This window comes from Raphanus sativus, chromosome 5 (genome assembly GCF_000801105.2).
Source record: "Raphanus sativus cultivar WK10039 chromosome 5, ASM80110v3, whole genome shotgun sequence".
In the NCBI taxonomy this organism is placed as follows: domain Eukaryota; kingdom Viridiplantae; phylum Streptophyta; class Magnoliopsida; order Brassicales; family Brassicaceae; genus Raphanus; species Raphanus sativus.
This window is the reverse complement of record NC_079515.1, coordinates 2,250,133-2,274,127: the sequence shown is the minus strand read 5'-3', so window position 1 is coordinate 2,274,127 and position 23,995 is coordinate 2,250,133. Positions and strand designations below refer to the sequence as shown.

The 23,995-nt window shown below is 36.5% G+C and overlaps 5 protein-coding genes across 8 annotated transcripts; 3 read left to right on the top strand and 2 right to left on the bottom strand.

Moving 5' to 3' along the window:
- Nucleotides 1-1,483: 1,483 nt before the first annotated feature.
- On the top strand, nucleotides 1,484-2,470 carry LOC130512488 (uncharacterized). The gene has a single exon (XM_057010538.1). The coding sequence runs from the start codon at nucleotides 1,484-1,486 to the stop codon at nucleotides 2,468-2,470; it is 987 nt and encodes a 328-aa protein (XP_056866518.1).
- A 6,765-nt stretch (nucleotides 2,471-9,235) lies between these two features.
- LOC108856891 (sodium/hydrogen exchanger 3) lies at nucleotides 9,236-12,876 on the top strand. Its single transcript, XM_018630793.2, has 13 exons — nucleotides 9,236-9,468; nucleotides 9,822-10,042; nucleotides 10,185-10,303; nucleotides 10,387-10,484; nucleotides 10,573-10,632; nucleotides 10,706-10,752; nucleotides 10,840-11,034; nucleotides 11,116-11,162; nucleotides 11,239-11,311; nucleotides 11,398-11,498; nucleotides 11,602-11,703; nucleotides 11,794-11,995; nucleotides 12,100-12,876. The coding sequence occupies exons 2-13, from the start codon at nucleotides 9,866-9,868 to the stop codon at nucleotides 12,556-12,558; spliced, it is 1,680 nt and encodes a 559-aa protein (XP_018486295.1). The 5' UTR covers nucleotides 9,236-9,468; nucleotides 9,822-9,865; the 3' UTR covers nucleotides 12,559-12,876.
- A 486-nt stretch (nucleotides 12,877-13,362) lies between these two features.
- Nucleotides 13,363-16,267, top strand: LOC108862479 (uncharacterized). Of its 3 annotated transcripts, none has more exons than XM_018636618.2 (2): nucleotides 13,363-13,450; nucleotides 13,928-16,267. In XM_018636618.2, the coding sequence occupies exon 2, from the start codon at nucleotides 14,011-14,013 to the stop codon at nucleotides 15,955-15,957; it is 1,947 nt and encodes a 648-aa protein (XP_018492120.2). In that variant the 5' UTR covers nucleotides 13,363-13,450; nucleotides 13,928-14,010; the 3' UTR covers nucleotides 15,958-16,267. The 3 variants fall into 3 exon arrangements, with proteins under 3 accessions (XP_018492120.2, XP_018492122.2, XP_056867348.1); XM_018636620.2 differs by lacking the exon at nucleotides 13,363-13,450 and adding an exon at nucleotides 13,473-13,598; XM_057011368.1 differs by lacking the exon at nucleotides 13,363-13,450 and adding an exon at nucleotides 13,623-13,641.
- Nucleotides 16,268-16,418: 151 nt separating this feature from the next.
- Nucleotides 16,419-19,127, bottom strand: LOC108862480 (uncharacterized). 2 transcript variants are annotated; one of them, XM_057011369.1, is made up of 8 exons: nucleotides 18,929-19,127; nucleotides 17,888-18,319; nucleotides 17,704-17,815; nucleotides 17,302-17,623; nucleotides 17,156-17,228; nucleotides 16,998-17,088; nucleotides 16,842-16,921; nucleotides 16,419-16,754 (listed from the first exon to the last, which is right to left on the bottom strand). In XM_057011369.1, exons 1-8 carry the CDS (start codon nucleotides 19,025-19,027, stop codon nucleotides 16,620-16,622), a joined length of 1,344 nt encoding a protein of 447 aa, XP_056867349.1. In that variant the 5' UTR covers nucleotides 19,028-19,127; the 3' UTR covers nucleotides 16,419-16,619. The 2 variants fall into 2 exon arrangements, with proteins under 2 accessions (XP_056867349.1, XP_018492124.1); XM_018636622.2 differs by having other exon boundaries at nucleotides 17,888-18,331; nucleotides 18,929-19,126.
- Nucleotides 19,128-21,547: 2,420 nt separating this feature from the next.
- On the bottom strand, nucleotides 21,548-23,661 carry LOC108863560 (uncharacterized). Its single transcript, XM_018638023.2, has 7 exons — nucleotides 23,302-23,661; nucleotides 23,031-23,186; nucleotides 22,755-22,950; nucleotides 22,475-22,677; nucleotides 22,150-22,302; nucleotides 21,869-22,061; nucleotides 21,548-21,761 (listed from the first exon to the last, which is right to left on the bottom strand). The coding sequence occupies exons 1-7, from the start codon at nucleotides 23,602-23,604 to the stop codon at nucleotides 21,757-21,759; spliced, it is 1,209 nt and encodes a 402-aa protein (XP_018493525.2). The 5' UTR covers nucleotides 23,605-23,661; the 3' UTR covers nucleotides 21,548-21,756.
- Nucleotides 23,662-23,995: the final 334 nt, after the last annotated feature.

The following is a 23,995-nucleotide window of genomic DNA, read 5'->3' as shown; positions in this document are numbered from 1 at the left end:
ACAATTGGCCCATTTAAAAGAGAAACAAAATTAAAATTTTAATACTTTAATTAGTTGTTAGGGAAAGAAAATAATAAATTAATAACAATTATTGTTATGATATTATTATGCAAATATAAAAATATCAGTTGTGATTTCTAGGAAATGGTCCAATGTGACTTTTAAATGGTAGATAAAATCTGTACTTCTCTTTTAATAGAGAAGATATGAAGCGGTCTGACCTAAACATTTGCTGAACCTGGGACAATTTGGTAATAATATGAAGCGGTCTGACCAAAAGATGCCGAACCGGGAGACTTCGGTAAGAATGTGAAATCAATTCACGTATTTTTCCATATAAACATCGCTGTTGCAAAAGTCAATACTTTACGTATTGTCTTCAAAGTGGATCCCATTTCTATTAATGTTTCACAGTAAAATATGTCTCATATCTTCTCTATATATTGAACGTTTGAGTTCATTTGTAAGGTGCCCCTTTCGAACTATAGTAATAAAATTCTCTCTTTTCTTTGGTATAGTTCTTCTTCTTTATGTTTACTTTTCTTTTTCATATATTTGTAACATTTATTATTTAGGTAAAACTTTCATACGATAACACTTATAAAGATGAAACAATATATAATATAATTATAACACGTTATCAGCACGATCACTCTACTACTAAAATTTTCTTTTCTGATTATTATGTTCGGAGTGGGGCCTCCATTTATTTATTATGTTTCTGATTACCGGAGTGCGGCCCTGCCGCCCCGTCTCTTATTGTTAATTTTGTAATGGTTGCTTATGGCACCATAATGGCCGGTATACCGCCTAAATGTTTAATTTGTTATTTTACAATATATGACTCTGTTATCATAATTTATTATTTTATAAATCTGATCACATTAATATTTTCACTTTAAACCTGTTAGATAATTTTATCACCATATATAACTAAATATATTTAGTTGTTAAAATATATATATTCACCTATATTTATATTTAAACTGATAAATTCTATAATTGCTCGCTATTGATCTCTGTTTAGTTTTTACTTTATGCTTTTACTTCCAACGGTCGTATGTAAATTTAAAATTATAATAATAATATAAAAAAAAAAAAAAAAAATTTACTTTTTAAACGGCTAGTTAACGGCTAATGAATAGTATTTTTCATCTATAAATACAACTCATTTTCACTTCATTCTCCCATCCAAAACATTTCATCTTCTCTTAAATATTTTCAAATCGCTCTCCTCTTATTTTCATTAAAAAAAAAAAAATGATGATTCGATTGTTTTTAGTTTTATGTGCGATTTTTATTTTTTCGTCTATGTATTTTATTTTAGTTGAAGGATCCACTCATGAATATTTTGGCATTAACATCGGATTATGTTTGTTAGCATTATTTTTACTAATAATTGCATGTACTATCAATGTAATCGGTTCCATATAAAATTAATGAAATTCTAATAAAATTTATTATTTTCTGTCTTTGAAAATCAATGGCAAACATGGAGAAAATTCAATTTCCCGCTCTAGACATCACGGGCACCAACTACATTTCATGGGTTACAAATGTCGAACTTCATCTTGAATCTCTTGGTTTATCTGAGACCATTAAAGAGGACAATACTTCAACACCTCAAGACAAAGCGAAATCGGTGATCTTCCTTAGAAGACACCTTGATGAAAGTATTATTTATGACTATGCCAATATGAGAGATCCTAAAGAGCTATGGAAGTCTCTGAAAGATCGTTTTGATCATCAGAAAGACATAACACTTCCACTTGCTCGAGATGAATGGCAGAGTCTGAGGTTCCAAGATTTCGACAAAGTGATGAATTACAATTCTGCTGTGTTAGGAATTGTGGCTAAATTGAGATACTGTGGTGATACAATCACCGAGTCTCAAATGCTTGAAAAGACATACACCACATTCCACAAGAGCCACATCACCCTGCAACAACAATATAGGTTGCGGGGATATACCAAATTTTCGGATTTGATTGTGGCACTTCTCATAGCAGAAAAGAACAACGAGCTTCTTATCAAGAATCACATGACTCGTCCAACTGGTTCCAAAGCGTTTCCCGAAGCAAACGCATTAGATGCGAAGAAACCAGCAAAAGAAAATAAGGCTTTTCGCGGTCGCGGACGTGGTCGTCAAAACTACCGTGGACGTGGACGAAAGTACAATCCACAGGATAGGAAGTCATTCCAGTGGGTCCGCTCTGAACAATCCCCTAAGGGAAAAGAACAACAAGGAAGTACCTCCCAGAAGCGAGAAGATGCTTGTTTCAGATGCGGTACTAAGGGACATTGGTCTCGTATATGTCGTACCCCTGCACACCTTTGTGATCTGTACAAGAAGTCCGTCAAAGGGAAAGAAAAGGAGGTAAACTTTGCGGAACATTCTGAGGGTACAACGCACCTCGATGCGTCTGACTTTGTGAATGATTTCGAGGAGACCGCTATCACGGACGCTTAAGTGCCCATCATGTGACTCTTGAAATTCCACAATTATACCATAAATAATTATTTCTTGTGGAAGATTAATGTATAATTATTGTGTGTTTTTCACCTACTTATGCATAATTGTTGTGTGTTTAATGTTTACCAATAATGTGTAATATTTTATGAATAATATTATCTTATTTATGTTAATTCTTTTGTTGTCTCAGAAATGGACATTGCAAATGGAACATCAACCAAGGTCAATGCTAGAGATATTTGTATACCAGATAGTGGAACAACGCACACTATTCTGAAACACAGAAAATACTTTTCTGAACTAAAACCGACAAATATCACTGTTAACACAATATCAGGTCCTGCAGATTTAATTGAGGGGATTGGTAAAGCCCATTTCGCATTACCTAATGGGACGATATTCTCGATAAAGGATGCACTCTTTTCTCCAAATTCTAAAAGGAATTTGTTGAGTTTTAAAGACATATATCTTCAAGGATTTGATACTCAGTCTGCAACTGAGGATGGAAAGAAGTATATGTATATTACTCATGAGAAATCGGGAAAACAAAAAGTATTGGAAAAACTACCAAAACTCCCTTCTGGTCTGCATCATACATCTATAAGTGCCATTGAATCACATTTTGTGATTAAAGAAAATTCTAACGATTTTACACTATGGCATGATCGTCTTGGTCACCCAGGCACCACAATGATGCGAAAAATCATTGAGAACTCACATGGTCATTCACTGAAACCCCAAGAAGTATATCAGGGGAATAAAATGACATGTACGGCGTGTTCTCTTGGAAAGTTAATTACAAGACCATCGCCAACTAAAATAGATAAAGAGTTACCAAAATTCCTTGAACGAATTCAAGGCGATATTTGTGGACCTATACATCCACCTTGTGGACCATTCTATTATTTTATGGTAATGATCGACGCGTCGAGTAGATGGTCACACGTTTGTCTACTGTCCTCTCGAAATGTGGCATTTGCGAGATTTTTATCTCAGATAATCAAACTAAGAGCTCAGTTTCCTGATTATCCAATAAAGAGAGTTAGACTAGACAATGCTGGTGAATTCACTTCCCAAGCATTCAATGACTATTGTTTGGTAACTGGAATTGATGTTGAACATCCTGTTGCTCATGTTCATACACAAAACGGTTTGGCTGAATCATTAATTAAGCGTCTGCAACTAATTGCAAGACCATTGATTATGAAATCAAAACTCCCAACTTCTGTATGGGGACATGCTATTTTGCATGCAGAAGCATTGATTCGGGTGAGACCAAGTGCATATCACAAATACTCTCCAATACAATTAGCATTTGGACGAGAACCGAATATTTCTCATCTAAGAATCTTTGGTTGCGCTGTCTATGTGCCAATTGCACCTCCCCAGCGTACGAAGATGGGACCTCAAAGGAGATTGGGGATATATGTTGGTTGTGATTCTCCATCAATTATACGATACCTAGAACCGCAAACTGGTGACGTATTTACGGCACGTTTTGCTGACTGCCACTTTGATGAAAAAATATTTCCAATTCTAGGGGGAGAAAATAAACAAGTAGGAAAGGACCTTAAGTGGTGTGTACCATCTTTACTACACCTTGATCCTCCTACAAAACAATCAGAATTAGAAGTCCGTCGGATTATGCATTTACAAAGCATCGCAAACCAACTACCTGATGCTTTTGCAGACACCAAATCGGTTACAAAGTCACATATACCGGCTGCAAATGCTCCTGCTCGTATAGAAATGCCACATGAACGTGGAGTAGAAGATAATACACGAGAGTCTAAAATACGCTTGAAGCGTGGTAGACCGGTTGGTTCTAAGGATAAAAATCCTAGAAAGCGAAAGGAGATGGAAAAACATAATCCTTCCAATCATGAAAAAAATTTGGAAGAAATGCACCATGAGGATGGTGACAATATTGAACATCAGGATACTGAAGAAAATCATGAGATTTCTATTAATTACATCCATGATAGAAAAATATGGAATCGAAACAAAGTGAATGTTATTGATGATTTTTTCTCATACTTTGTTTCAAAAGAGATAGATGAAGAAAGTGATGATCCAGAACCAAAATCTATCTCGGAATGTCAAAAGAGACATGACTGGTCAAAATGGAAAGATGCAATACAAGTCGAACTTAATTCGCTTAACAAACGAGAAGTATTTGGACCCATTGTGATCACACCTGAAGCTGTGAAGCCAGTTGGATACAAATGGGTTTTCGTTCGGAAAAGAAATGAGAAAAACGAAGTGACGAGATACAAGGCTCGTCTTGTAGCTCAAGGATTTTCTCAAAGACCTGGGATCGATTACGAAGAAACATATTCTCCTGTTATGGATGCAATCACATTTAGATTTTTGATGAGTCTTGCGGCTAATCAAAACCTAGAGATGCGTCTAATGGATGTCGTTACAGCATATCTATATGGATCATTGGACACTGATATTTATATGAGAATCCCTGAAGGATTTAAAATGCCAGAACCATTAAGTTCTAAACCTAAGGAGTTATGTGCAATAAAATTGCAAAGATCATTATATGGCCTAAAACAATCTGGACGTATGTGGTATAATCGTCTCAGTATGCATTTAACTAAAGAAGGGTATATAAATAGTCCTATATGCCCTTGTGTTTACATCAAGAATACATCTTCCGGATTTGTAATAATTGCCGTATATGTCGATGATCTAAATATTATTGGGACCCAAAGAGAAATACGACAGGCATCCGAGTATTTAAAAGGGGAATTTGAGATGAAAGATCTCGGACATACAAAGTATTGTCTTGGTTTACAAATTGAACATACTCAAAAGGGTATATTTGTACACCAATCTACTTACACGAAAAGAGTATTGAAACGATTCAACATGGACAAAGCAACTCCATTAAGCACCCCTATGGTCGTTAGGTCACTCAATGTTGAAAATGATCCTTTCCGACCACATGAAGAAAATGAAGAGATACTTGGTCCTGAAGTGCCGTATCTAAGTGCAATAGGAGCACTTATGTATCTTGCAAACTGTACTCGACCTGATATATCATTTGCTGTCAATCTTTTGGCAAGATTCAGTGCATCTCCCACACAAAGACATTGGAATGGGATCAAACATATCTTTCGTTATCTCCAAGGAACAATTGATTTAGGATTATTTTATCCTAACAACTCAAACGGAGAAATGGTTGGTTTTGCAGATGCAGGGTATTTATCTGATCCTCATAAAGCTCGATCACAAACTGGCTACGTTTTCACAGTTGGAGGAACTGCTATATCATGGCGCTCCCAGAAACAAACACTTGTAGCCACTTCCTCGAACCATGCTGAAATAATTGCTCTACACGAAGCAAGTAGAGAATGTGTTTGGCTCAGATCAATAAGTCAACACATACTTTCAAGTAGTGAGATCAACGTCAATTCAGAACCGACTATCTTATATGAAGACAATGCAGCATGTGTTGCTCAAACGAAGGAAGGATACATCAAAAGTGACAGAACCAAACATATTCCACCAAAGTTCTTCTCATACACCCAAGAACTTGAGAAAAATAAAGAAATTGAAGTTAGGTATGTTCGGTCGTGTGACAATGCTGCAGACCTCTTTACGAAGTCACTACCCACTACGACTTTCAGAAAACATGTTTACAATATTGGAATGCGTCATCAACAAAACCTGCAATGATCGTCTATTCAAGGGGGAGTTTCTGAATTGTACTCTTTTTACCTTACTATGGTTTTTCCCACAGGGTTTTCCAAAGAAAGGTTTTTAACGAGGCAATGAAGATGCACGGTAAAACATTAAAGATGATGGTCTCCAAGGGGGAGTGTTGCAAAAGTCAATACTTTACGTATTGTCTTCAAAGTGGATCCCATTTCTATTAATGTTTCACAGTAAAATATGTCTCATATCTTCTCTATATATTGAACGTTTGAGTTCATTTGTAAGGTGCCCCTTTCGAACTATAGTAATAAAATTCTCTCTTTTCTTTGGTATAGTTCTTCTTCTTTATGTTTACTTTTCTTTTTCATATATTTGTAACATTTATTATTTAGGTAAAACTTTCATACGATAACACTTATAAAGATGAAACAATATATAATATAATTATAACAATCGCATAGTTTTTTATCTTAGTATATTATCTTCTGGTCAACCATCTTACAGCTATATAGAATTTGTCAAATATAATATAAACAATATACAAAACGTCTATGGGTTTTTCTATGATATTTCACTATTTCTTGTTTGTGCATATAGTCTTAGATTAAGGGGATGCTTAATTAGTTTTTTTTTCTTTTTTGTAAACTAATGCTTAATTAGTTGATCAAGAATGTTACAGGACTGGGTACAGAAAAAGGAATGTTACAGGACCGACCACCTGGAAATTGAAACATTGCAAAATCATAGCAGTGGCCCAATACATGTTCATTTGGAAACTTGAATGCCTCGTGGTCTTATACTTTTGTGCCTCTGATCTACATGTATGTTGTTCCCTTTCTCTTAGAATCCCACACATGCATATATATATAACAAACAAATATTTGTGCTGACTGCAGCCAGATAAATTTACATCATCATCATTTTTTTTCTTTTTGTTCAACTGCATCATCATCTTCATATACAGTTTTAAAGTATTATTAGAAAACCATGAGAATACTATGGAATATATAGCTGCGAATGAAAAAGAGATGAATCTATAGTCTAATCTACTTGGATTCTTATTGCTGTGTTTTGTTTCGTACGAAGAAAGTATAAAGTAAATGAATCGATAAGAAGTCGGGAATGATGATGGTGTAGACACGTTAATGGCTTCCACATTATGGTCGGCCAAAAGTATGTTTTCGTCGGAACATATTACACATGTACGTAGAGAAAAACTGTAGAATATTATAGATTCTTAAACAAAAGAAAAATAAAAAAATCATAGATTCTTAAACTTTAGTATTTCGTACGTTGGATAGTAGCAATAAACGTCAAGAATCAAGATGATCAGATCATCAAGCTCAAAACTTATATAAATGTATATATCGACTTTATATCATATCTTAGTGTTAGTACGCATGAAAACATGATTCATATGTAATGGGGAGTTGTATCATTAATGGTTTGGGCTATTGTTGTCGGCATGCTATAATGTGGGTCCAAATTCAATAGTACACGTGTTTGAGTTATAGACGGAAGAAAAACAAGATCTAGATTATGTTAGATCAAATTTAGAGTTGTCAATTAGGATGCAACTGACCATTATGGAACATGTTTGGAGAATTTAATACTTACATTTGAATGTTATGAACGAAGTAAAGAAATACGACAACAAGTGTGAGACAATGCATCGTGGGAGATATGAATACAGCTTTTCTTTTGCCAGTTATTGTGTTGCTTTTTCTATGAGAAACTGATTATATAGTAAGACTAGTATATGGAATTATATTTAAAAAGTCCATATGATACTTAATGACTTAATGAAGATTTAGTCTTCTAGAGAATGTTTTTTCTATAAAAAAAATTGTTAATACGTACGTAATCCCATTTAGAAACAATTGTCGTGTAAATAAACATTGACCTTTCAGCCTTGACTTTAAAAGTCTTTTTTTTTCTTCACCAAGCCATGAGCATTTTCATGGGTCATGAAAATGATCACTACCTAATTTTAGGGTTCTGGGGTCACGAGATTAACTTGAATTTGTAATGTCATAATATTTTATCAAGTTAAAAGTAAAAATCAAAAAATTATTGAAACTATATACAAAACATCGGTGATCTAGTGTTAATTCAAGGGATTTTTTCTTCATATTCGATTTTTTATATAAAAGATCATTTTTAGTTTTGTAAGTTAGACATGTATGAAATTGTAAATCTAAAAAGCTCATAATTTATACGATAATAAACAGAATTATAAAAAATATTACGCATATTTCTAGCGGAAAAAAAGAAGACTTCCTCTCCCCTCCCAAAATGAAATAATCACATGAAAGAAATTTCAAAGGTTATGAAGTTGAAAGAAATTTACACGATGGAAAAATAAATTAAGACATATAATGATGAAATGACCCCAAAATGAGACCATCAAAACTGGCTTTTGATCTCTCTCTAGATGCAAAACAAAGAGAACAAAATAAAAGAAAAAACACCTGGACAACGAGTACCATCTTATTATTCAAATAACAAAAGCTATTTCCTTGTGATGATGACGAGTAGTAAGTACTTTTTACATCCAAGATTTTAGCTTTTTTCCCACGCAAATCCAAGAATTTAGTCAAGATCCAAAATTCACTAAAGAGACAAAGTACACTAAAGAAAATAAAATAATTATATATATAATATTTTGTCAAATTTATTAGTATTTTCTTTTTGCTTACTAGAGATATTCATGAAAACCTTATAAATTCTTTTATATTTTATTAGCCAAATGACAAATCATCATAAAATATATATCAGAAAGTAATAAGTTAGTAGGTCATATAGGGCGAAGCTATAACAAATTCGAAAAGCATAAACAATCTATGGTGTCAAAAAGTATTCAAACACTACATATCACTTTGTTCCTAAAAAGAGAATAATCCTAAGATATTAGTATTTCACTTGGAGCATCATAATATAAGATTCCAACAAGGGTCATAAAAAGAGAATTAAAGGGTGGTAAGCGTGTTCTCCTCTGTTGTTTTGATATATCTTTACACGACAACATCATAACCAGTGAGGTAACTCCACCTCCAAGTAATCACAACCGGTCTTTTTAGAATAGTTTCTCGAGAAGGAGAGATTAGACGGTGGAGATTATAAGCTAATATGAGATTTGAAAGGCGTTGACATTCTTTCTATATATCTCTCCACTTGGCTTCCTGACAATCTATAAATATATACTCCATCTTCGGCGGTCTCTCGGCTTCCTCTTCGCTCTTTGCTGTCCTTCAACTCTCTCTCTCTCTTACATCTCTCTCTAGGACCTAAGAGAATCATTTGACTATCGGACATAGCTTTTTCAGGTACGTGTTTGATGCTTGTTTACTCTGTCTGTTGTTTTGTTTGCACTTTTTTGCTCGTGAATACATCTTTTGACTGTTTGCCAAAGTGTGAAAATAAAGCTTTCCGTGATGAATAGAGAGTATAGACAAAAAACAGATGCTTCAAATTAAAAACTTGTTCAATTTCTTGATTTATGTTTTTTTTTAAAAAATCTATTAATCGGCTCTATGATTTTGCAAGGTTTTTGATGATTCTTGTAATTAATGATGATTCTTGTGGATTGTTGCAAATTTTTTTCAATTATTGTGGAATTAATATTTCAATCAGAGACCTTTGAAATTCCAGATATCAAGGTTCATTTTCTTCTTTATAGGAAAGTATATAACTATATATACGCTTAAACGCTAAGATTTGGGAATGGCATTGGGACTACTAAACACAATGTTGGCAAAGTCAGAGACTCTGTTGGAGTCAGATCATGCATCAGTCGTATCTATGAACTTGTTCGTGGCTCTGCTTTGCGCTTGCATCGTGCTCGGTCACTTACTTGAGGAGACTCGGTGGATGAATGAGTCAATCACCGCTCTTATCATTGTCAGCATTCTTTTCTTTTATTTAAAATCTTGTAAACAACACTAGTTTTTTTTTCTGAAAGAAGTTTCAAAAAACAAAAAGCACTAGATTTTTTTATTAGAAAAATGCTAAAATTCGATTACTGAATCTTGTAATTACTCAGGGCTCATGTACTGGCATTGTGATTTTGCTTATAAGTGGAGGAAAGAGCTCGAGGATCCTGGTGTTTAGTGAAGATCTCTTCTTCATTTATCTTCTTCCACCGATTATATTCAATGCAGGGTAAGTTTTTTTTATACAAAAAATCATAAAAACCGGTTATATTCAATTGAAGTCAGATTTGACCTAACATGTTTTATCCACAGGTTTCAGGTTAAGAAGAAACAGTTTTTCCGAAACTTCATGACCATTATGTTGTTTGGTGCTGTAGGCACTCTCATTTCATTTGTAATCATATCATTAGGTAACAATCTCAATCAACTTCTCTAGTTTCAAGAATTAGTCTCATACATTTTGAATGATATCTTATATTCTTGTTTTTTTTTGGATAGGTGCTATACATTTTTTTGAGAAAATGAATATTGGAGATCTCACCATTTCGGATTATCTAGGTAAATAAACCAAAACTTTCTCTGCTTTCCTGTTCATTAGTTAGCACACAGCTTAATCTGTTTTGATTTGCAGCCATTGGAGCGATATTCTCAGCTACCGATTCTGTTTGCACCTTGCAAGTAAGCGTTATCTTATGCGACACTCATAAAATTCTATAACTAAGTTTTCAAGTCCTTGATTACCTGTCACCTTTTTGCTAAAACTAGGTGCTTAATCAAGAAGAGACACCTCTATTGTACAGTCTTGTCTTTGGAGAAGGTGTTGTTAACGATGCCACATCGGTTGTCCTCTTCAATGCGATACAAAGATTCGACCTCACACACATCAATTCAACTATAGCTTTGGAGTTTGCTGGAAACTTCTTTTATCTCTTCATCTTAAGCACAGCACTTGGCGTTGCAGTAAGCTTCTCTCTGCTCCTCAGATTTCAAATACTAAATATTCTAATAAACCTGACAAAGTTACTCCTTTTTTTCTTTCAGGCTGGCTTGCTCAGTGCTTTCACTATAAAGAAGCTCTATTTCGGAAAGTATGTATATCTATAGTTTTATTGATAGATACAATGAGATATGAGACATGATTATAATCTTTTTTTCTGGTTGTAGAATCAGACACTCTACTGATCGTGAAGTTGCACTCATGATGCTACTAGCATACTTGTCATATATGTTGGCAGAGGTACAACAACAAATACTAAACATTTTTTTGCTACATTTTTCCAAAGACAAAATGAAAACATGGAACATTTTTTTTTTCATTTGCAGCTATTCCACTTGAGCTCTATCTTGACTGTGTTCTTCTGTGGGATTACTATGTCTCACTACACATGGCACAATGTTACAGATAAATCAAAGGTCACTACCAAGTAAGTTTTCTTCTTCTTCTCCTAGTCATGTAATTAGAAAAGAAAAACTCTAATAATTTGGTGATTGTGGTTGACTAAAATGTAAATATTTTCTTGAATGTAGACACACTTTTGCTGCATTGTCATTTCTAGCTGAGATCTTTATCTTTCTTTACGTTGGAATGGACGCTCTCGATATCGAAAAATGGGACGTTGTTCGAAACAGGTGAGATTTATATTATATAGTATGACAAAACATTAATGGAAGTACATTTGTTTTTGATCTCATGATCCATGTTTTAACAACTTTGGACAGTCCTGGCCAGTCAATTGGAGTGAGTGCGATACTCCTTGGCCTTATCCTTCTAGGTCGTGCGGCCTTTGTGTTCCCTCTTTCGTTCTTGTCAAACCTGACAAAGTCTTCACCTGAGGAGAAAATCGATTGGAAGAAACAAGTAACCATTTGGTGGGCTGGTCTGATGCGTGGTGCTGTGTCGATGGCTCTTGCTTATAATCAGGTATGATCCGTGACCTACAAGAAACAGAGTAAAAACGATTATTACGATCTAATCAATGGGTTTTGAAGAAATTTTCCACTAACCTCTTCTCTGTTACATCATAGTTCACTTCCTCAGGACACACCAAGCTTCTTGGAAACGCTATTATGATCACCAGCACCATCACTGTTGTTCTTTTCAGTACTGTGGTATTTGGATTGTTAACCAAACCATTAGTCAAACACTTGCAGCCTCCATCAAAGAAGCCCTCCACACCCATGTCATCTTTCCACGAGCCGCTCCTCAATGGCGATGGCAGCTACATCGAAAACCACGAGTCTCTGGTCCGAACTCAGGGCCAATCAGACTACATCCTTGACCATCCGATAACTATGTCAATGTTCTGGAACACTCCATCACGAGCCGTTCATCATTACTGGAGAAGCTTCGATAACGCGGTTATGCGTCGCGTATTTGGAGGCCGTGGCGTTTCTCAGGTAGTTCCTGGTTCACCTATTGATACTAGTGTTGGGCAGCTGTGGGTTGAAGACGTGGAAAACAAGGAACAAAACGGTGAGCCGTGATTGTGACGTCATGACTAAGACCTTTTTTGACTTGTTGGCTAGCGTTTTTTGGACGCAAACGCAACGTGGACGGGCTCTCTTTTTTTGCAGCTATATGGGCGCACTTTTTGATTTGATTTGTTTTTGGTCCCGGTTTGATTTTGGTTTGTGGTGTGGTTTTTCTAGAGCTGATCCAATTTTTTTGTGGTTTGAGTTTTGGCTTTTTGGTTTTAGCTGTTTTGCTGTAAAATTTGTAATTCTCCATGTAAATAGGGGCTGATCAATGTTAGGTGTGTCTTGTGACAGTGATCTTTTTTACATACACATATAAGTTGGCTATGCTGAGGTCAATCCATCATCAGGGAGGATAATATATATATACGTGGTTGTTTTTCTCTTAAGTTTATTTAGATTTTGCTAATGTGCATTATCGAGATTACTGCTTTCGAAATATGTACAAGTCTTTACCTGTCAAAGACAATAATCAAAACTTTTACCTACGAGATTATAAACGAATTATATAAAATCTTCGATAGATTACGGTTGATCATCGTCATTTTATCAAGTGTTTAAGTCATAGGAGCTTATCTTCCGATTTATAGTTTTCCAGATTTTGATGTCTTTTTTTAAGGCTGTTTTATTATGATATTACAACTATGGAAAAATTACATATAGACAATTTCTTTAATGGCATATCTGATTTTAGTTATCTCTAAAAATCTGACTATAATGTCAATTCTAATTAAAATTGAAGGACTTTTCTGCAATTAATTAAAATACGTAATCTCTTAAAATAAATAAATCTATAAAAAAATTACTAGAAAGAAACCAACAAAACATAACCAGAAAAAAAGGTAGATTGGTTTTTTAGTTCTAACCGTTTCCTCTCCGCCGATCAACTGCTAATCCTCCGGTGAGCTCTCTTTTAAAAATCTCTCTCATTTTCTTTTATCCAACCAAGTAAGCCTCCAATTCATCGTTCGCCTGACCGTAGATCGATCTCAATTCAGAGAATTCTACTCTGCTTTTGGCTCTGTATCCACACATCTTATATGCAATTTGTTAGTAACCAACCCCAATTTGCGAAAAGCCATCTCTAAAATTGTTAGTTTCTTTGGTTTAAATTTAATTTCTCTTATGCATTTTTAATCACCATCTCACTATAATTTGTACTGCAGAAAAACATGGCTTAGGGTTTTTGTCTTTTCGAATTTTTTTCCCAAAGTTTACTTTTTTTTTATCTTCATCACAAATCCAAAAGGTTACACCTTTTTAGCCTGAGAGTATGTCTTTTTTCATTACAATCAATAGTATTTTTTTACCTTATCAGTTATTTAGAGTTTGTAAGCACACTCATCTAACTGACAAAACCGTTATCTTTCTGTAACAGAGAGGAACCAAGCAGAGGTGGATATTGTACAAAAGGGGCATTTTAGATTCACTTTCTCTGGTTTTGTTGAGAGGGAACGTTCCATGAATATCAACAGAGACGAGGCTCTCAGAGCCCAATCTTTAGCAGAATCTTTAATGCAAAAGTCTGACTTCACCGCCGCTCGCAAGCTCGCCATCAAGGCTCACAGCATGGACTCCACCTTGGAGAACATATCTCACATGACCATGGTCTGCGACGTGCACTGCGCTGCCTCCACGGAGAAGAAGAAGATGTTCGGTAACAACGAGATGGACTGGTACGGGATACTTCAGGTCGACACGAACGCTGACGATACCATCATCAAGAAACAGTACAGAAAGCTGGCGCTTCTTCTCCACCCTGATAAAAACAAGCTCCCCGGTGCTGAGTCCGCTTTTAAACTCATCGGTGAAGCTCAGAGGATGCTTTTGGATAAAGACAAGAGGATGGTTCATGATGCTAGACGCAGAACAAGGCCTGCACCAGCACCAGCATCATCGTATAGGCCCCAACAACAGGTGCCTAGTTATTATCGTGCGCAGCAGGCGAGTGTTGATATGAGGAATGTGTTCAACGGGGTGAGACCAGAGAATATGCGTCATCCTCCTCAGCAACCAACGGCTTTTAGTCAACGGCGGTCAACGTTTTGGACGTCTTGTCCGTTCTGCGGGAGCAGGTATGAGTATGGAAGGGAGCATATCAATAGAGAAGTTGCTTGCCACCAGTCTTGCAAGAAACAGTTCATTGCTTTTGAAGTCGCTTTTGTACCACCGGCGAATGGATCGTATAATCATCAGACTACTTCTTCTTTCATGTTTCCAGGCCAAAGGGCTTCTTGTCCTGAGCCTCACAAGCGTCCAGATGATGCTGCGACGGCTTCTACTGCGGGAGACAATAAGGGAAAGAGGAAGAGAAAGGATATGGATGAAGTTAGCGAAAGCTCTGACAGTGAAAGTAGTAGCGAATCAGAAGATGATGATGATACTATGGCAGGAGGGGATATGGGGTCCAATGGAGGAGGGCAGGAGCGTCGGAGGTCAGTACGTAGCAAGCGTCAGGTCTCTTATAATGAGGGTTTGAGCGATGACGATGATGTTGACTTAGCCAACGACATTGGGGAAGGGTCTGGTAAAAATGTAGATGCTGAAAAGGGAGAAGAGGCAGAAGAGGATCATCATGACCAGTCTACTGAAACCTTAAACCCAAAGGAGAAGATACAAGAAGAGAGGTTAGATGATTGGGAGGAAGAGGATTCAGGTTTAGGAGGTGAAGCAGCAGAAGAACCAAATGTAATCAACTGTGAGGATCCTGAGTTTTCTGACTTTGATAAGTTGAGGGAGAAGAGCTGTTTTGATGTTGGTCAGGTATGGGCTTTGTATGATGAAGGAGAAGGGATGCCTAGATTTTATGCTGTGATAAGAGAAGTCGCAAATCCAAAATTCTCGGTTAAGTACGTATGGTTAGAGCCCGGTGAAGAGGATGAAACACGAGGTTTGCCTGTGTCTGTTGGTAGCTACGTACTTGGGGACGAGGGGAAGACGAGTAGCTGTGACTTATTCTCTCATTTGGTCCAAATCAAGACGAGAAGGAATGCTCGGAACTTTAAGGTGTTCCCGGGGAGAGGAGAAACGTGGGCTCTTTTCAAGAACTGGGACGTGGGTTCTCCTCGTGAGTATGAGTTTGTTGAGATACTGTCTGATCATGGGGAGGGAGCAACGGTATCTGTGGGGTTCTTGTCTAAAGTGGAAGGGTTTAAATATGTGTACAGTCCAATGCCAGAGGAGGAAGCTGACATTTTTGAGATTCCGCCTCATGAGTTGTTTAGATTCTCGCATAGGGTTCCGTCGTTTAGATTGAAGGGAACAGAAGGGAGAGGTGTGTTGGAAGGTTGGTATGAGCTTGATCCAGCTGCTTTGCCAGGTCCTTGCTCTCAGAATAATATATCAGAAGAAGAAGAAGCAGCAGCAACTCAAGACCATCAATCTCCACATTCAGGATCTGCTTGTTGATGTTATGTTGTGTCCATGACTTGCTCAAATCACAAAAGAAAACAGGAGCTCATCCCCAGAGGCCTTTTGTTAAAGCTTGATGAGATACCTCTTTGTTGTCCTGTGATATGGTCAAGTCATGATTTAGAGATTGTTTAGTTTGTTTGTAGCTAAGCCCCTTTGAGTTTTTTATTTTTTTTTAGTTTTACTCAGACTTGTAGCTTAACCCACATTGTTGCTACTGTAAGAGACTAGTATCCATCTTCACTTTGTAAAATAGCACCAGTTTCATCTTCTGTCATGGAGTAATGTCTTGTGATTGATGTTCCAAAAGGATGTAACAATAAGACTTGATATAACACAAGGGCACTTGGTCATACACCAAATGTTGACTATGTTATGGTCATACACCAAATGTTGTATCTTCAGAAAACAGCAAAGCAAATACAAAACCATAAGAGGCATTTTGAATCCAGAGGAGATGATGCAACAGATCACATACATTAAAACTCTTTTCACCTGATACAATAATTTCTCTTTTACAACTTATAACACACGTTTGAAGAAGAGTTGAACATATATACATTTTACATGTCACTGCTGGATCAGATGAAACACCTTCTTGTTCTTCTTTTTTTTTTCTAGAATACAACAAGCACACACCAGAGAATATATAGGCGTTTTCACACTTGATTTGAGTTTTCTGCAACACGAATACGCCAAGCGAAATAATGAAGGTACAATGAGTTTAGGCACACTGCTATCCCAAAACCAAGAATCCCTGCGAATAGTATAGAATAGATCGGAGGTAGTCTCACCTGAAACACACAGAGAGATTCAGTATAACATTATATTTCCATTTTTTACCAGTTACTCAAATGCAAGTGAGAAGAGTATTTGCTTACTGTAGAGTATAATAGATGAACCAAAATGCCTACAAGAGCAAACTCAAGCGCTGCGTATGTCCATATGTATTCTCTGATAGCTGCAGAGAGTCTGATGGTATTAGCAGAAGTTAAAAGAGCTGAGACTTTGGAGGGTCTACGAGGCAGTGTGTTTACCTAGGACAATGGCAAAAACAGATGCTAAGAGGCCTAACGTTAATGAGAATGGTCCTGCTATGTAGATAGCTTGCGTGCTGAGATCCCGAATCTACAAAACAAACCTTGTCAATATCTCTTTTACAACAAAGTAATCAACCGAGACAGATCGCGCTTACTAGTAATTGCTCGAGGAAGAAGAAGTAACAGACTGTGCTGATAAGAACTAACACCACAAACTCTTGCCAAGCACTGCATTATCCCAATCCATTTCAGTTTCCTCAGTTGTGTTATTTAGAGAGAGAAAGAATCCAGAAGAAGTTACCTAGCGGTTTGTGACTGCATACTCTGTTGACTGCTGCGATCACCACCACGCCTGCTGTTCAGTTGATTAGTTGTAGGCACGCGAAGCAATATAACCGGTAGGTTCTTGACTTCTCGTCTACAGACGTCGCAGGTTCTCGTCCCCTTTGTGCTGAACCACTTGATGGCACACGCTTCGTGAACTAGTCTGAGATCGCCTTTGCAGCTGCACTCCATCTTCAGAGTGTTGCCTTCTTCGCACACGTCCAGACAGATCCTGCACACCGCTTCTTCTTCCGGAATCTCTTCTTCTGTTTCTTCAGTTGGAACTGGAGAGATTTGATCTGCCAAAGCAAGATTATAATCAGTATATGATGTTACATATTAGCACATGACTGCAACCCAATAAGCTCTTTACAGTTACCTGCGCTTGTTTCAAGAGCTTTGCGGTTGTCAAAAGAAACGGATCGGACAATGACTTTGTTTCTCCCAGGCATGGACAATGACCTTGGAACTGGTGGACGTATAGAATCTTTCTGCAACAAAAATAAATATAATCTCTCTTTATATATAGCTAATAATATTGGACAAAGGTCAAGAGATTACACCTTAGGAGGTTCACCGGGAACAGAAACTGAGACGTGAGCAGGAGGTACCACAGGAGACAGCTTTGCGGGCTGTCTAGATGGAAGAGACAAGCATCTTTGCCAATAAGTCGAAGTAGCTGCTGAACCGGGAGGGTTATTATTAGCCTTTTTAGCTGTTTCTTCTTCCATGAGAGCGGGAGAGAGCAGAGAGCTTCTCTCGCTTTCAGGATGAGCTACAGCTTTCTTTTTCAAGCTTAGGTTACGCAAGATTCCTCTTGGTGAGGATGTAGTGCCGCCGCTTTTGAATGAGCTTGTGGACTTGAGTGAACCCTTTGGGATACGGCTGCCGCCACCAAAGGGGGTTGGTCTAGGGGGTATTTGTATTGAAAGATCCGAGTGGGTTCCACCGCTAGGTTGAGAGCTGTGCACATCTTCAGTAGGTGTTTCTTTCACCTGATGATCAACCTATATTAAGTAAGTAATACAATGTCAAAATGTTCAGACCTTTCTCATGCAAAATAAAGAGATTGATACTTGGGAAGTAATAAAAACAAAAGTTTTGCTTCCCTTTTACTTACTTGACTATTTAAAAAGATACTAACTTTGCAAATAGAAACACATATGCAAAACTAGACCTCAGGCTCAAGGAAACATTCTTTCTCCATACCAACCAAACTCTAAGAAAACATGTAAAACAGACTCAAATGTATAAAACAATCCCAAGTGGCTCAGGTTTTTTAATAAATCTTTTATAACAGAGAGAGATAAACAAAGCAAAAAAGGAGATTCTAAGTGAATCAGATTAGATCAAATCCAAAGAAGATCCCTATTATAAACCCTAAAACTTTTCAGGAAAAAAAAACAAACCAGAAAAATCAGAAAGAGACAAAATTAACAAGAAAGCTCTTTCCTTTAAATAAACCATCAAGAGAGATGCTATGAGGAAATCAAAGCTCTCAGATTTATTTACCTTAGAATCTACAAACCCAGAATGATAAAAGCTTTATCAGGTTTTAAAGGAAGGAAGAGACAAAGATGAGGTTTTTGTTTGTAGATATGCACCTGAGAAGGAGGAGGAGGAGGAGCAGAAGAAGAAGAATCTCCCAAGATTATAGCAACTTCGGGATGTTCAGCTGCCGAGTCTTCTTGCTTCATCGTCATCGGACCAAATATTAAACCGGTGATTTAAATATATATAGCAGTATGAACTCAAAAGTTCAGAGAGAGAGTGAGAGATGATAATAAAGAAGAGAAGCAATCTATTTCATTAAATAATTCGAGGGTTAATTTTATTTTTATATACATTGGATCCACGACTGACATTATACGGAAAGGTTTTAACTTTTTCTCTGTTCACTTATATATGTTGCCACTGACACACTACCCCACTCTTTCTTTTAGTATTTCCCATTAATCCAATCTAGCTAGTAATAAGTAATAACTCATAAATAATTGAATATATTTAAATATGATCAAAAGAATAAGTATGTAATAAGAAAACAAATCGAATAATATTCTTGTCGTTGATTCTGACGAAGATGACGAGGAAATTTCAACGTTTCTGACTTATTGAGTTTCGAGGCCTCGTGTTCTTGTCGATTATGTGTCGTTTTCCACGGTAAAAAAATCCATTCTTACCGTGTCTGAAGATTCTTTTTAATTATTTAACTTTTGGAAGTTAAGTACATTAAAAAAAAAGTTAAGTAAATTGTTTTATAAACAATTTTACCAAGAAAAAAAGTTAGGTTTAAAAGTAAATACTAAAAGCTACTTTTTGAAAGAAACTAATCTTTGAATATAAGTTGATGAACTTTATAAGTGGCCTTTATCTACACATAACTTTCAAATAATCTGATACTATCAACATTCCAAAATCAAAAGTCACGATGATCTATAAATATTCCAAATATCACAACGAAAAAATACTATATAACTCCCCGAGTATTATACCACATGCTACAATTATACTCGTTGAGGAAAATAATGCTAATATAGTTTAGTGAGTTGTGGTTTATACATTGGCAATGATAAGTGACGACCGACCCAATAAAACTCTTGTTATCACAAACTTTCATGTTATGTTTGATCGAATTTACAGTTTTGTAACTAGTGTCGATCGAGTAACTGTACGTGACATTAACCTTTTTTCCATTTGGTTTGTGAGTTTTTGTGTAATTTTAAAAGCCGTTTGTTTAAGCGTTAATCTAAACGACTCCCAAATAAACTTTCTCACGTATCCAATCGTCAAATTCTCGATCATTATGATTGTCTCGACGGTCACCACCATCCAAGTAGAACCCACAAGCTACTTCTAGGAAAATCACTCATGCGAGATCTACGGTTTCTTCTGCATCATGAAACAGGACAAGTGTGTTTTTGATGTCTATGGACCGACAGCAAACAAATTTCCATGTCTTTTTATATTTTAATACGGAAGTACTCACTTTAATTATTGTATCGTCTGTCTTCAAACACGTTTTCGATGAAAGCAAGGATATGTTTAATAATAGTGTTTGTAATTTAAAGATTTAGTCAATTTGGTTGAAATCAATGATCGATCATAATGTTTTTGTTGCTTTTAGAATAAATTTGAGGTCAATGACGACAAATTCAGCCTACTAGTCCAATTTATATAGAATAACATGTCACATTCACAAGAAAAAAATATTTCACTTTCACTGCTAGTCAATCCATTTATAAATCAAGATAGTTGTCAATTGAGCTGTGAGGGCTAAGCCAAATTGTAAACAACCTCTAGAGAGAAAGAATCGAACAAAACATAGTCAAGATAAAGACATAACAATAGAGAATTCCTAACTTTTTTGAAGTTATTCAAATTTTACAGGCCAATACTACCGGACAGCTAAACTCTAGTATCAAACGGTTGTCACTAAAGCAAAAGATAATGTAAAGTTGGTAACTAAGGATTCTATACACATTCCAACCTTGGTGTTTGGCTGTGATGGTTAAGAGTTTAGTCACCTTACACTCAAATTAAAATGTCAGAAAGTAAACTTGTCAAATCCATAAACCTGTTTGACATAATATTTTTGTTTGAATGATCAAAGTCGTAGGATGGGAACATCGTATCCTACTCCTATTCTATCACAATCAGTTACCAAACACAAAAAAAAAGAGAATAGAGACTGGTGCAATCGTCATATGCTTAAAATATCATATTATTTAACACCGACCCAAGAGAAGTGTCCATTTTAATCATCAAAATGGAACTAATTAAATTCGGTTTGAAGTCATGATTGTCGATTAGGATCAATCCCGATCATGGATTTAGGCTATCCAAATAGCCGTTTATGATTTGCCTAGTTAGGACAAACAAGTCAGATGATAAAGTATTAAGCTAGGCTTCTTTAAAAGATTTGTAGAAAAGGACTGATCAGAATTATGTCCAATTGTTGGGCATTTGTTGGTTCATCATTTAGGTAGCCACAAGAGTGAGTGAATTAGGAAAGACATAGTAAGCTTATAAGGTTTACTTGTTGGGTTAGAAACTATAAACTCTATTTTTTGTTGTTGTGTTGTCGCTACAAGTTTGCTACTGTGATCTCTTTTCAAATCAGCCAGATGACATTAAATTAAAATTCAGATCAAACCGTGGATCAAAATATAACCGATTCGCTAAACCAGACATTTTGCAATTTTCACCAATAGCACAAGGTCAAAAAATGAAGAAATAATTGATATTAGTACCATTCTCAAAGAGAAAAAGTTGTACATATTACAATTCTTGAAGAAGTCTAGAGGAAACATTAGTTGATCCCTACAATTAGGTCTACTAAAAGATAAAAGATAACGTTTTAAAACCAAAGATAGTTATTCTAGTCCTCCACTTGGATACTTGTTCATCACAACTCACAAGCCTGATTAAAAGCTCAATCTGCAATTCAGTTCACAACCAAAAAGAAAAAGAGAGAGTCAAATATAAGAGACCCAAAATTTACAAACAAACAAGTTTGGTTGTGAGGTTTTTATGATAGAGGAAACCTTTGGATTTTGGAGTTGGCCTGCAAAACATGGCATGATATTTCTTTTGCCAAAACTTCCTCTCCGTTTTTACTTGATACTCCACAAGCTCTCCCGCCGGAGACTCCCTAGCCATGAAGGTGATGTACAACTTGTGGCCGTTCACTCTCGTCACATTAGCCCTCACAATCGATTCACATGTCACACTTGTTCCCTAACAAGAAGAAAAGAGTAATGATTAAATATAAGGCAAATTGGAGTCACATGATTAACATTTGAGAGTATATATAACTTTAACAAACCTTGATGTTGTTGTATTTTTCAAGAGCCAAATCTACCAGGTTTTGCATGTGCTCACGGCCTGTTATCTCAATACCGACGTAGCGTTTATCAAGATCAACTTGAGAGAAGAAGACAGTTTCCCCAGGGTAGCTTTCTCCATCCACGTGGAAACCCTAAACATAATGATAACTTCATGAACAAGAACCTAAGTTTGAATTACTAACCTAACGAAATCTCAGCCCTTACACTTGGTCTAATTAATTAAGAGTCACATCGGAATCCATAAATGTTGTATAGTTCCTCTCTTAGAAAGATGTATCAATAGAAACAAGTCTGAAGTATAACCTTGCTAGGGTACATCTTTGGTCTATACAGACGCATTCGTTGAACTTCCTCCTCGATGGGACACATCCTCTCTTGGGGTTGGTACTCGGATTCATCATCAAAGCTATCGACCTCCCATGCTTGGTCACTTCCGCGGCTAGATGCATTACTATCGGTGGAAGAATCACTGGATATACAATCCTCGTAGCTGGGCATGTGTATAACTGGTAGGAGGGGAAAATAACAAATTTGAGATCAAACAATGCTTGCTTAATGAAAGATGTGTGGAGAAGTAATAAACCCTTTGGTTTAGGAGTTGGCCTGCAGAAGAGGCCGTGAGCTCGTTTTTGCCAGGGCATCTTTTCTGTTTTGGCTTGGTATTCAACAAGATCTCCATCAGGAGTCTCTCTGGCCATGAAGGTGATGTAGGATTTGACTGAACAGGAGACTCTGCAAACAACAGCCCTCACAATATTTGCGCATGTAAGAGACAACCCCTGTTGGCAAAGAAAGAGCAAAAATGGAGTAACAAGAAAGAAAGATTGTTAATTTCAATTAGGGGATATGAGATACAAACGTTGATTTTGTTGTATTTGTGCAAGGTCAAATCAACGTTGTTTTGCATGTAGGCTCGCCCTGTAAGACCACTATTAAAAGGTTCATCAAGATTAATGGGAATGAGTTCTCGGAAGGCTACTCTCCCTGGATAGTTTTCCCTATCCACGTTGAAACCCTAACGAATCAACATTTGGAAGAAAATATATTTATAGTTAGTTGTACGGCACCTAAGTGCCAAGTTTGTAAGTATATTGAAATCAATACAAGAGATCACAATAAGAGAGGTTTACATTGCTCTCGTACATCTGAATCCTGTATCGACGCATCTTTTGAGCTTCCTCATCGTTTGGGTCGATCTTCTTATTGGGTATGAATTCATGTCCATCTTCGAAACTGTCCACGTCCCATTCTTGGAACCCCTCACGGCTGGACACGTCGCCGTCTCCGTCTGTGTCTTCCCTATCATCCTGGCCCTCTCCGCCGCTCCCTGCGTCACCAACATCTTCGATTTCATCCGCCTTGCGCTTATGCTTACTATGAGGCGTAAACTGTTGATTCTCCTCGGAGGTCTCATCTTCCCCGCCGCAATCCATGTTAACCCTAGATCAAACCCTATCACTTTTTCGTTTTTTATTGCCAATGAGCCGATCCATGTTATGTGTTGTTAGTCATCTCTTACACATTCCATATATATTAATAGATCAACAGAAAATCATTTAAAAAAACTAATCATATATATAATGCCTCACTTTTCTCTCCATATAAGGTGTCCACATCAGCAGTTTTTTAAAGTATGTGGGTCCCACTTTCATTTTCGATCTTGGTTTGGGTCTTAAAGAGATATGATTTTGGTTTATGTTCCATAAAAAGCCCAAGTCGTGTATAAGACCATTCGGCCAATATTTAGTCATATGGCCCATTTTTAAAAAAAATCCGACGTTTTTATGTGGCAATCGACTAAAGCTCTGACGTTTTGTGGTTTAG

Excerpts from the sequence above, each read along its gene's own strand:
- LOC130512488 (XM_057010538.1), top strand. The coding sequence starts at position 1,484 with ATGGCAAACATGGAGAAAATTCAATTTCCCGCTCTAGACATCACGGGC.
- LOC108856891 (XM_018630793.2), top strand. The coding sequence starts at position 9,866 with ATGGCATTGGGACTACTAAACACAATGTTGGCAAAGTCAGAGACTCTG. Across the intron at positions 10,043-10,184 it reads CAATCACCGCTCTTATCATT|GGCTCATGTACTGGCATTGT; the intron begins GTCAGCATTCTT and ends GTAATTACTCAG. Across the intron at positions 10,753-10,839 it reads ATTCTGTTTGCACCTTGCAA|GTGCTTAATCAAGAAGAGAC; the intron begins GTAAGCGTTATC and ends TGCTAAAACTAG.
- LOC108862479 (XM_018636618.2), top strand. The coding sequence starts at position 14,011 with ATGAATATCAACAGAGACGAGGCTCTCAGAGCCCAATCTTTAGCAGAA.
- LOC108862480 (XM_018636622.2), bottom strand. The coding sequence starts at position 19,027 with ATGACGATGAAGCAAGAAGACTCGGCAGCTGAACATCCCGAAGTTGCT. Across the intron at positions 17,229-17,301 it reads ATGCAGTCACAAACCGCTAG|TGCTTGGCAAGAGTTTGTGG; the intron begins GTAACTTCTTCT and ends GGGATAATGCAG. Across the intron at positions 16,755-16,841 it reads TTCATCTATTATACTCTACA|GTGAGACTACCTCCGATCTA; the intron begins GTAAGCAAATAC and ends TGTGTGTTTCAG.
- LOC108863560 (XM_018638023.2), bottom strand. The coding sequence starts at position 23,604 with ATGGATTGCGGCGGGGAAGATGAGACCTCCGAGGAGAATCAACAGTTT. Across the intron at positions 23,187-23,301 it reads TTCAGATGTACGAGAGCAAT|GGTTTCAACGTGGATAGGGA; the intron begins GTAAACCTCTCT and ends TTGATTCGTTAG. Across the intron at positions 22,678-22,754 it reads GCCAACTCCTAAACCAAAGG|TTATACACATGCCCAGCTAC; the intron begins GTTTATTACTTC and ends CCCTCCTACCAG.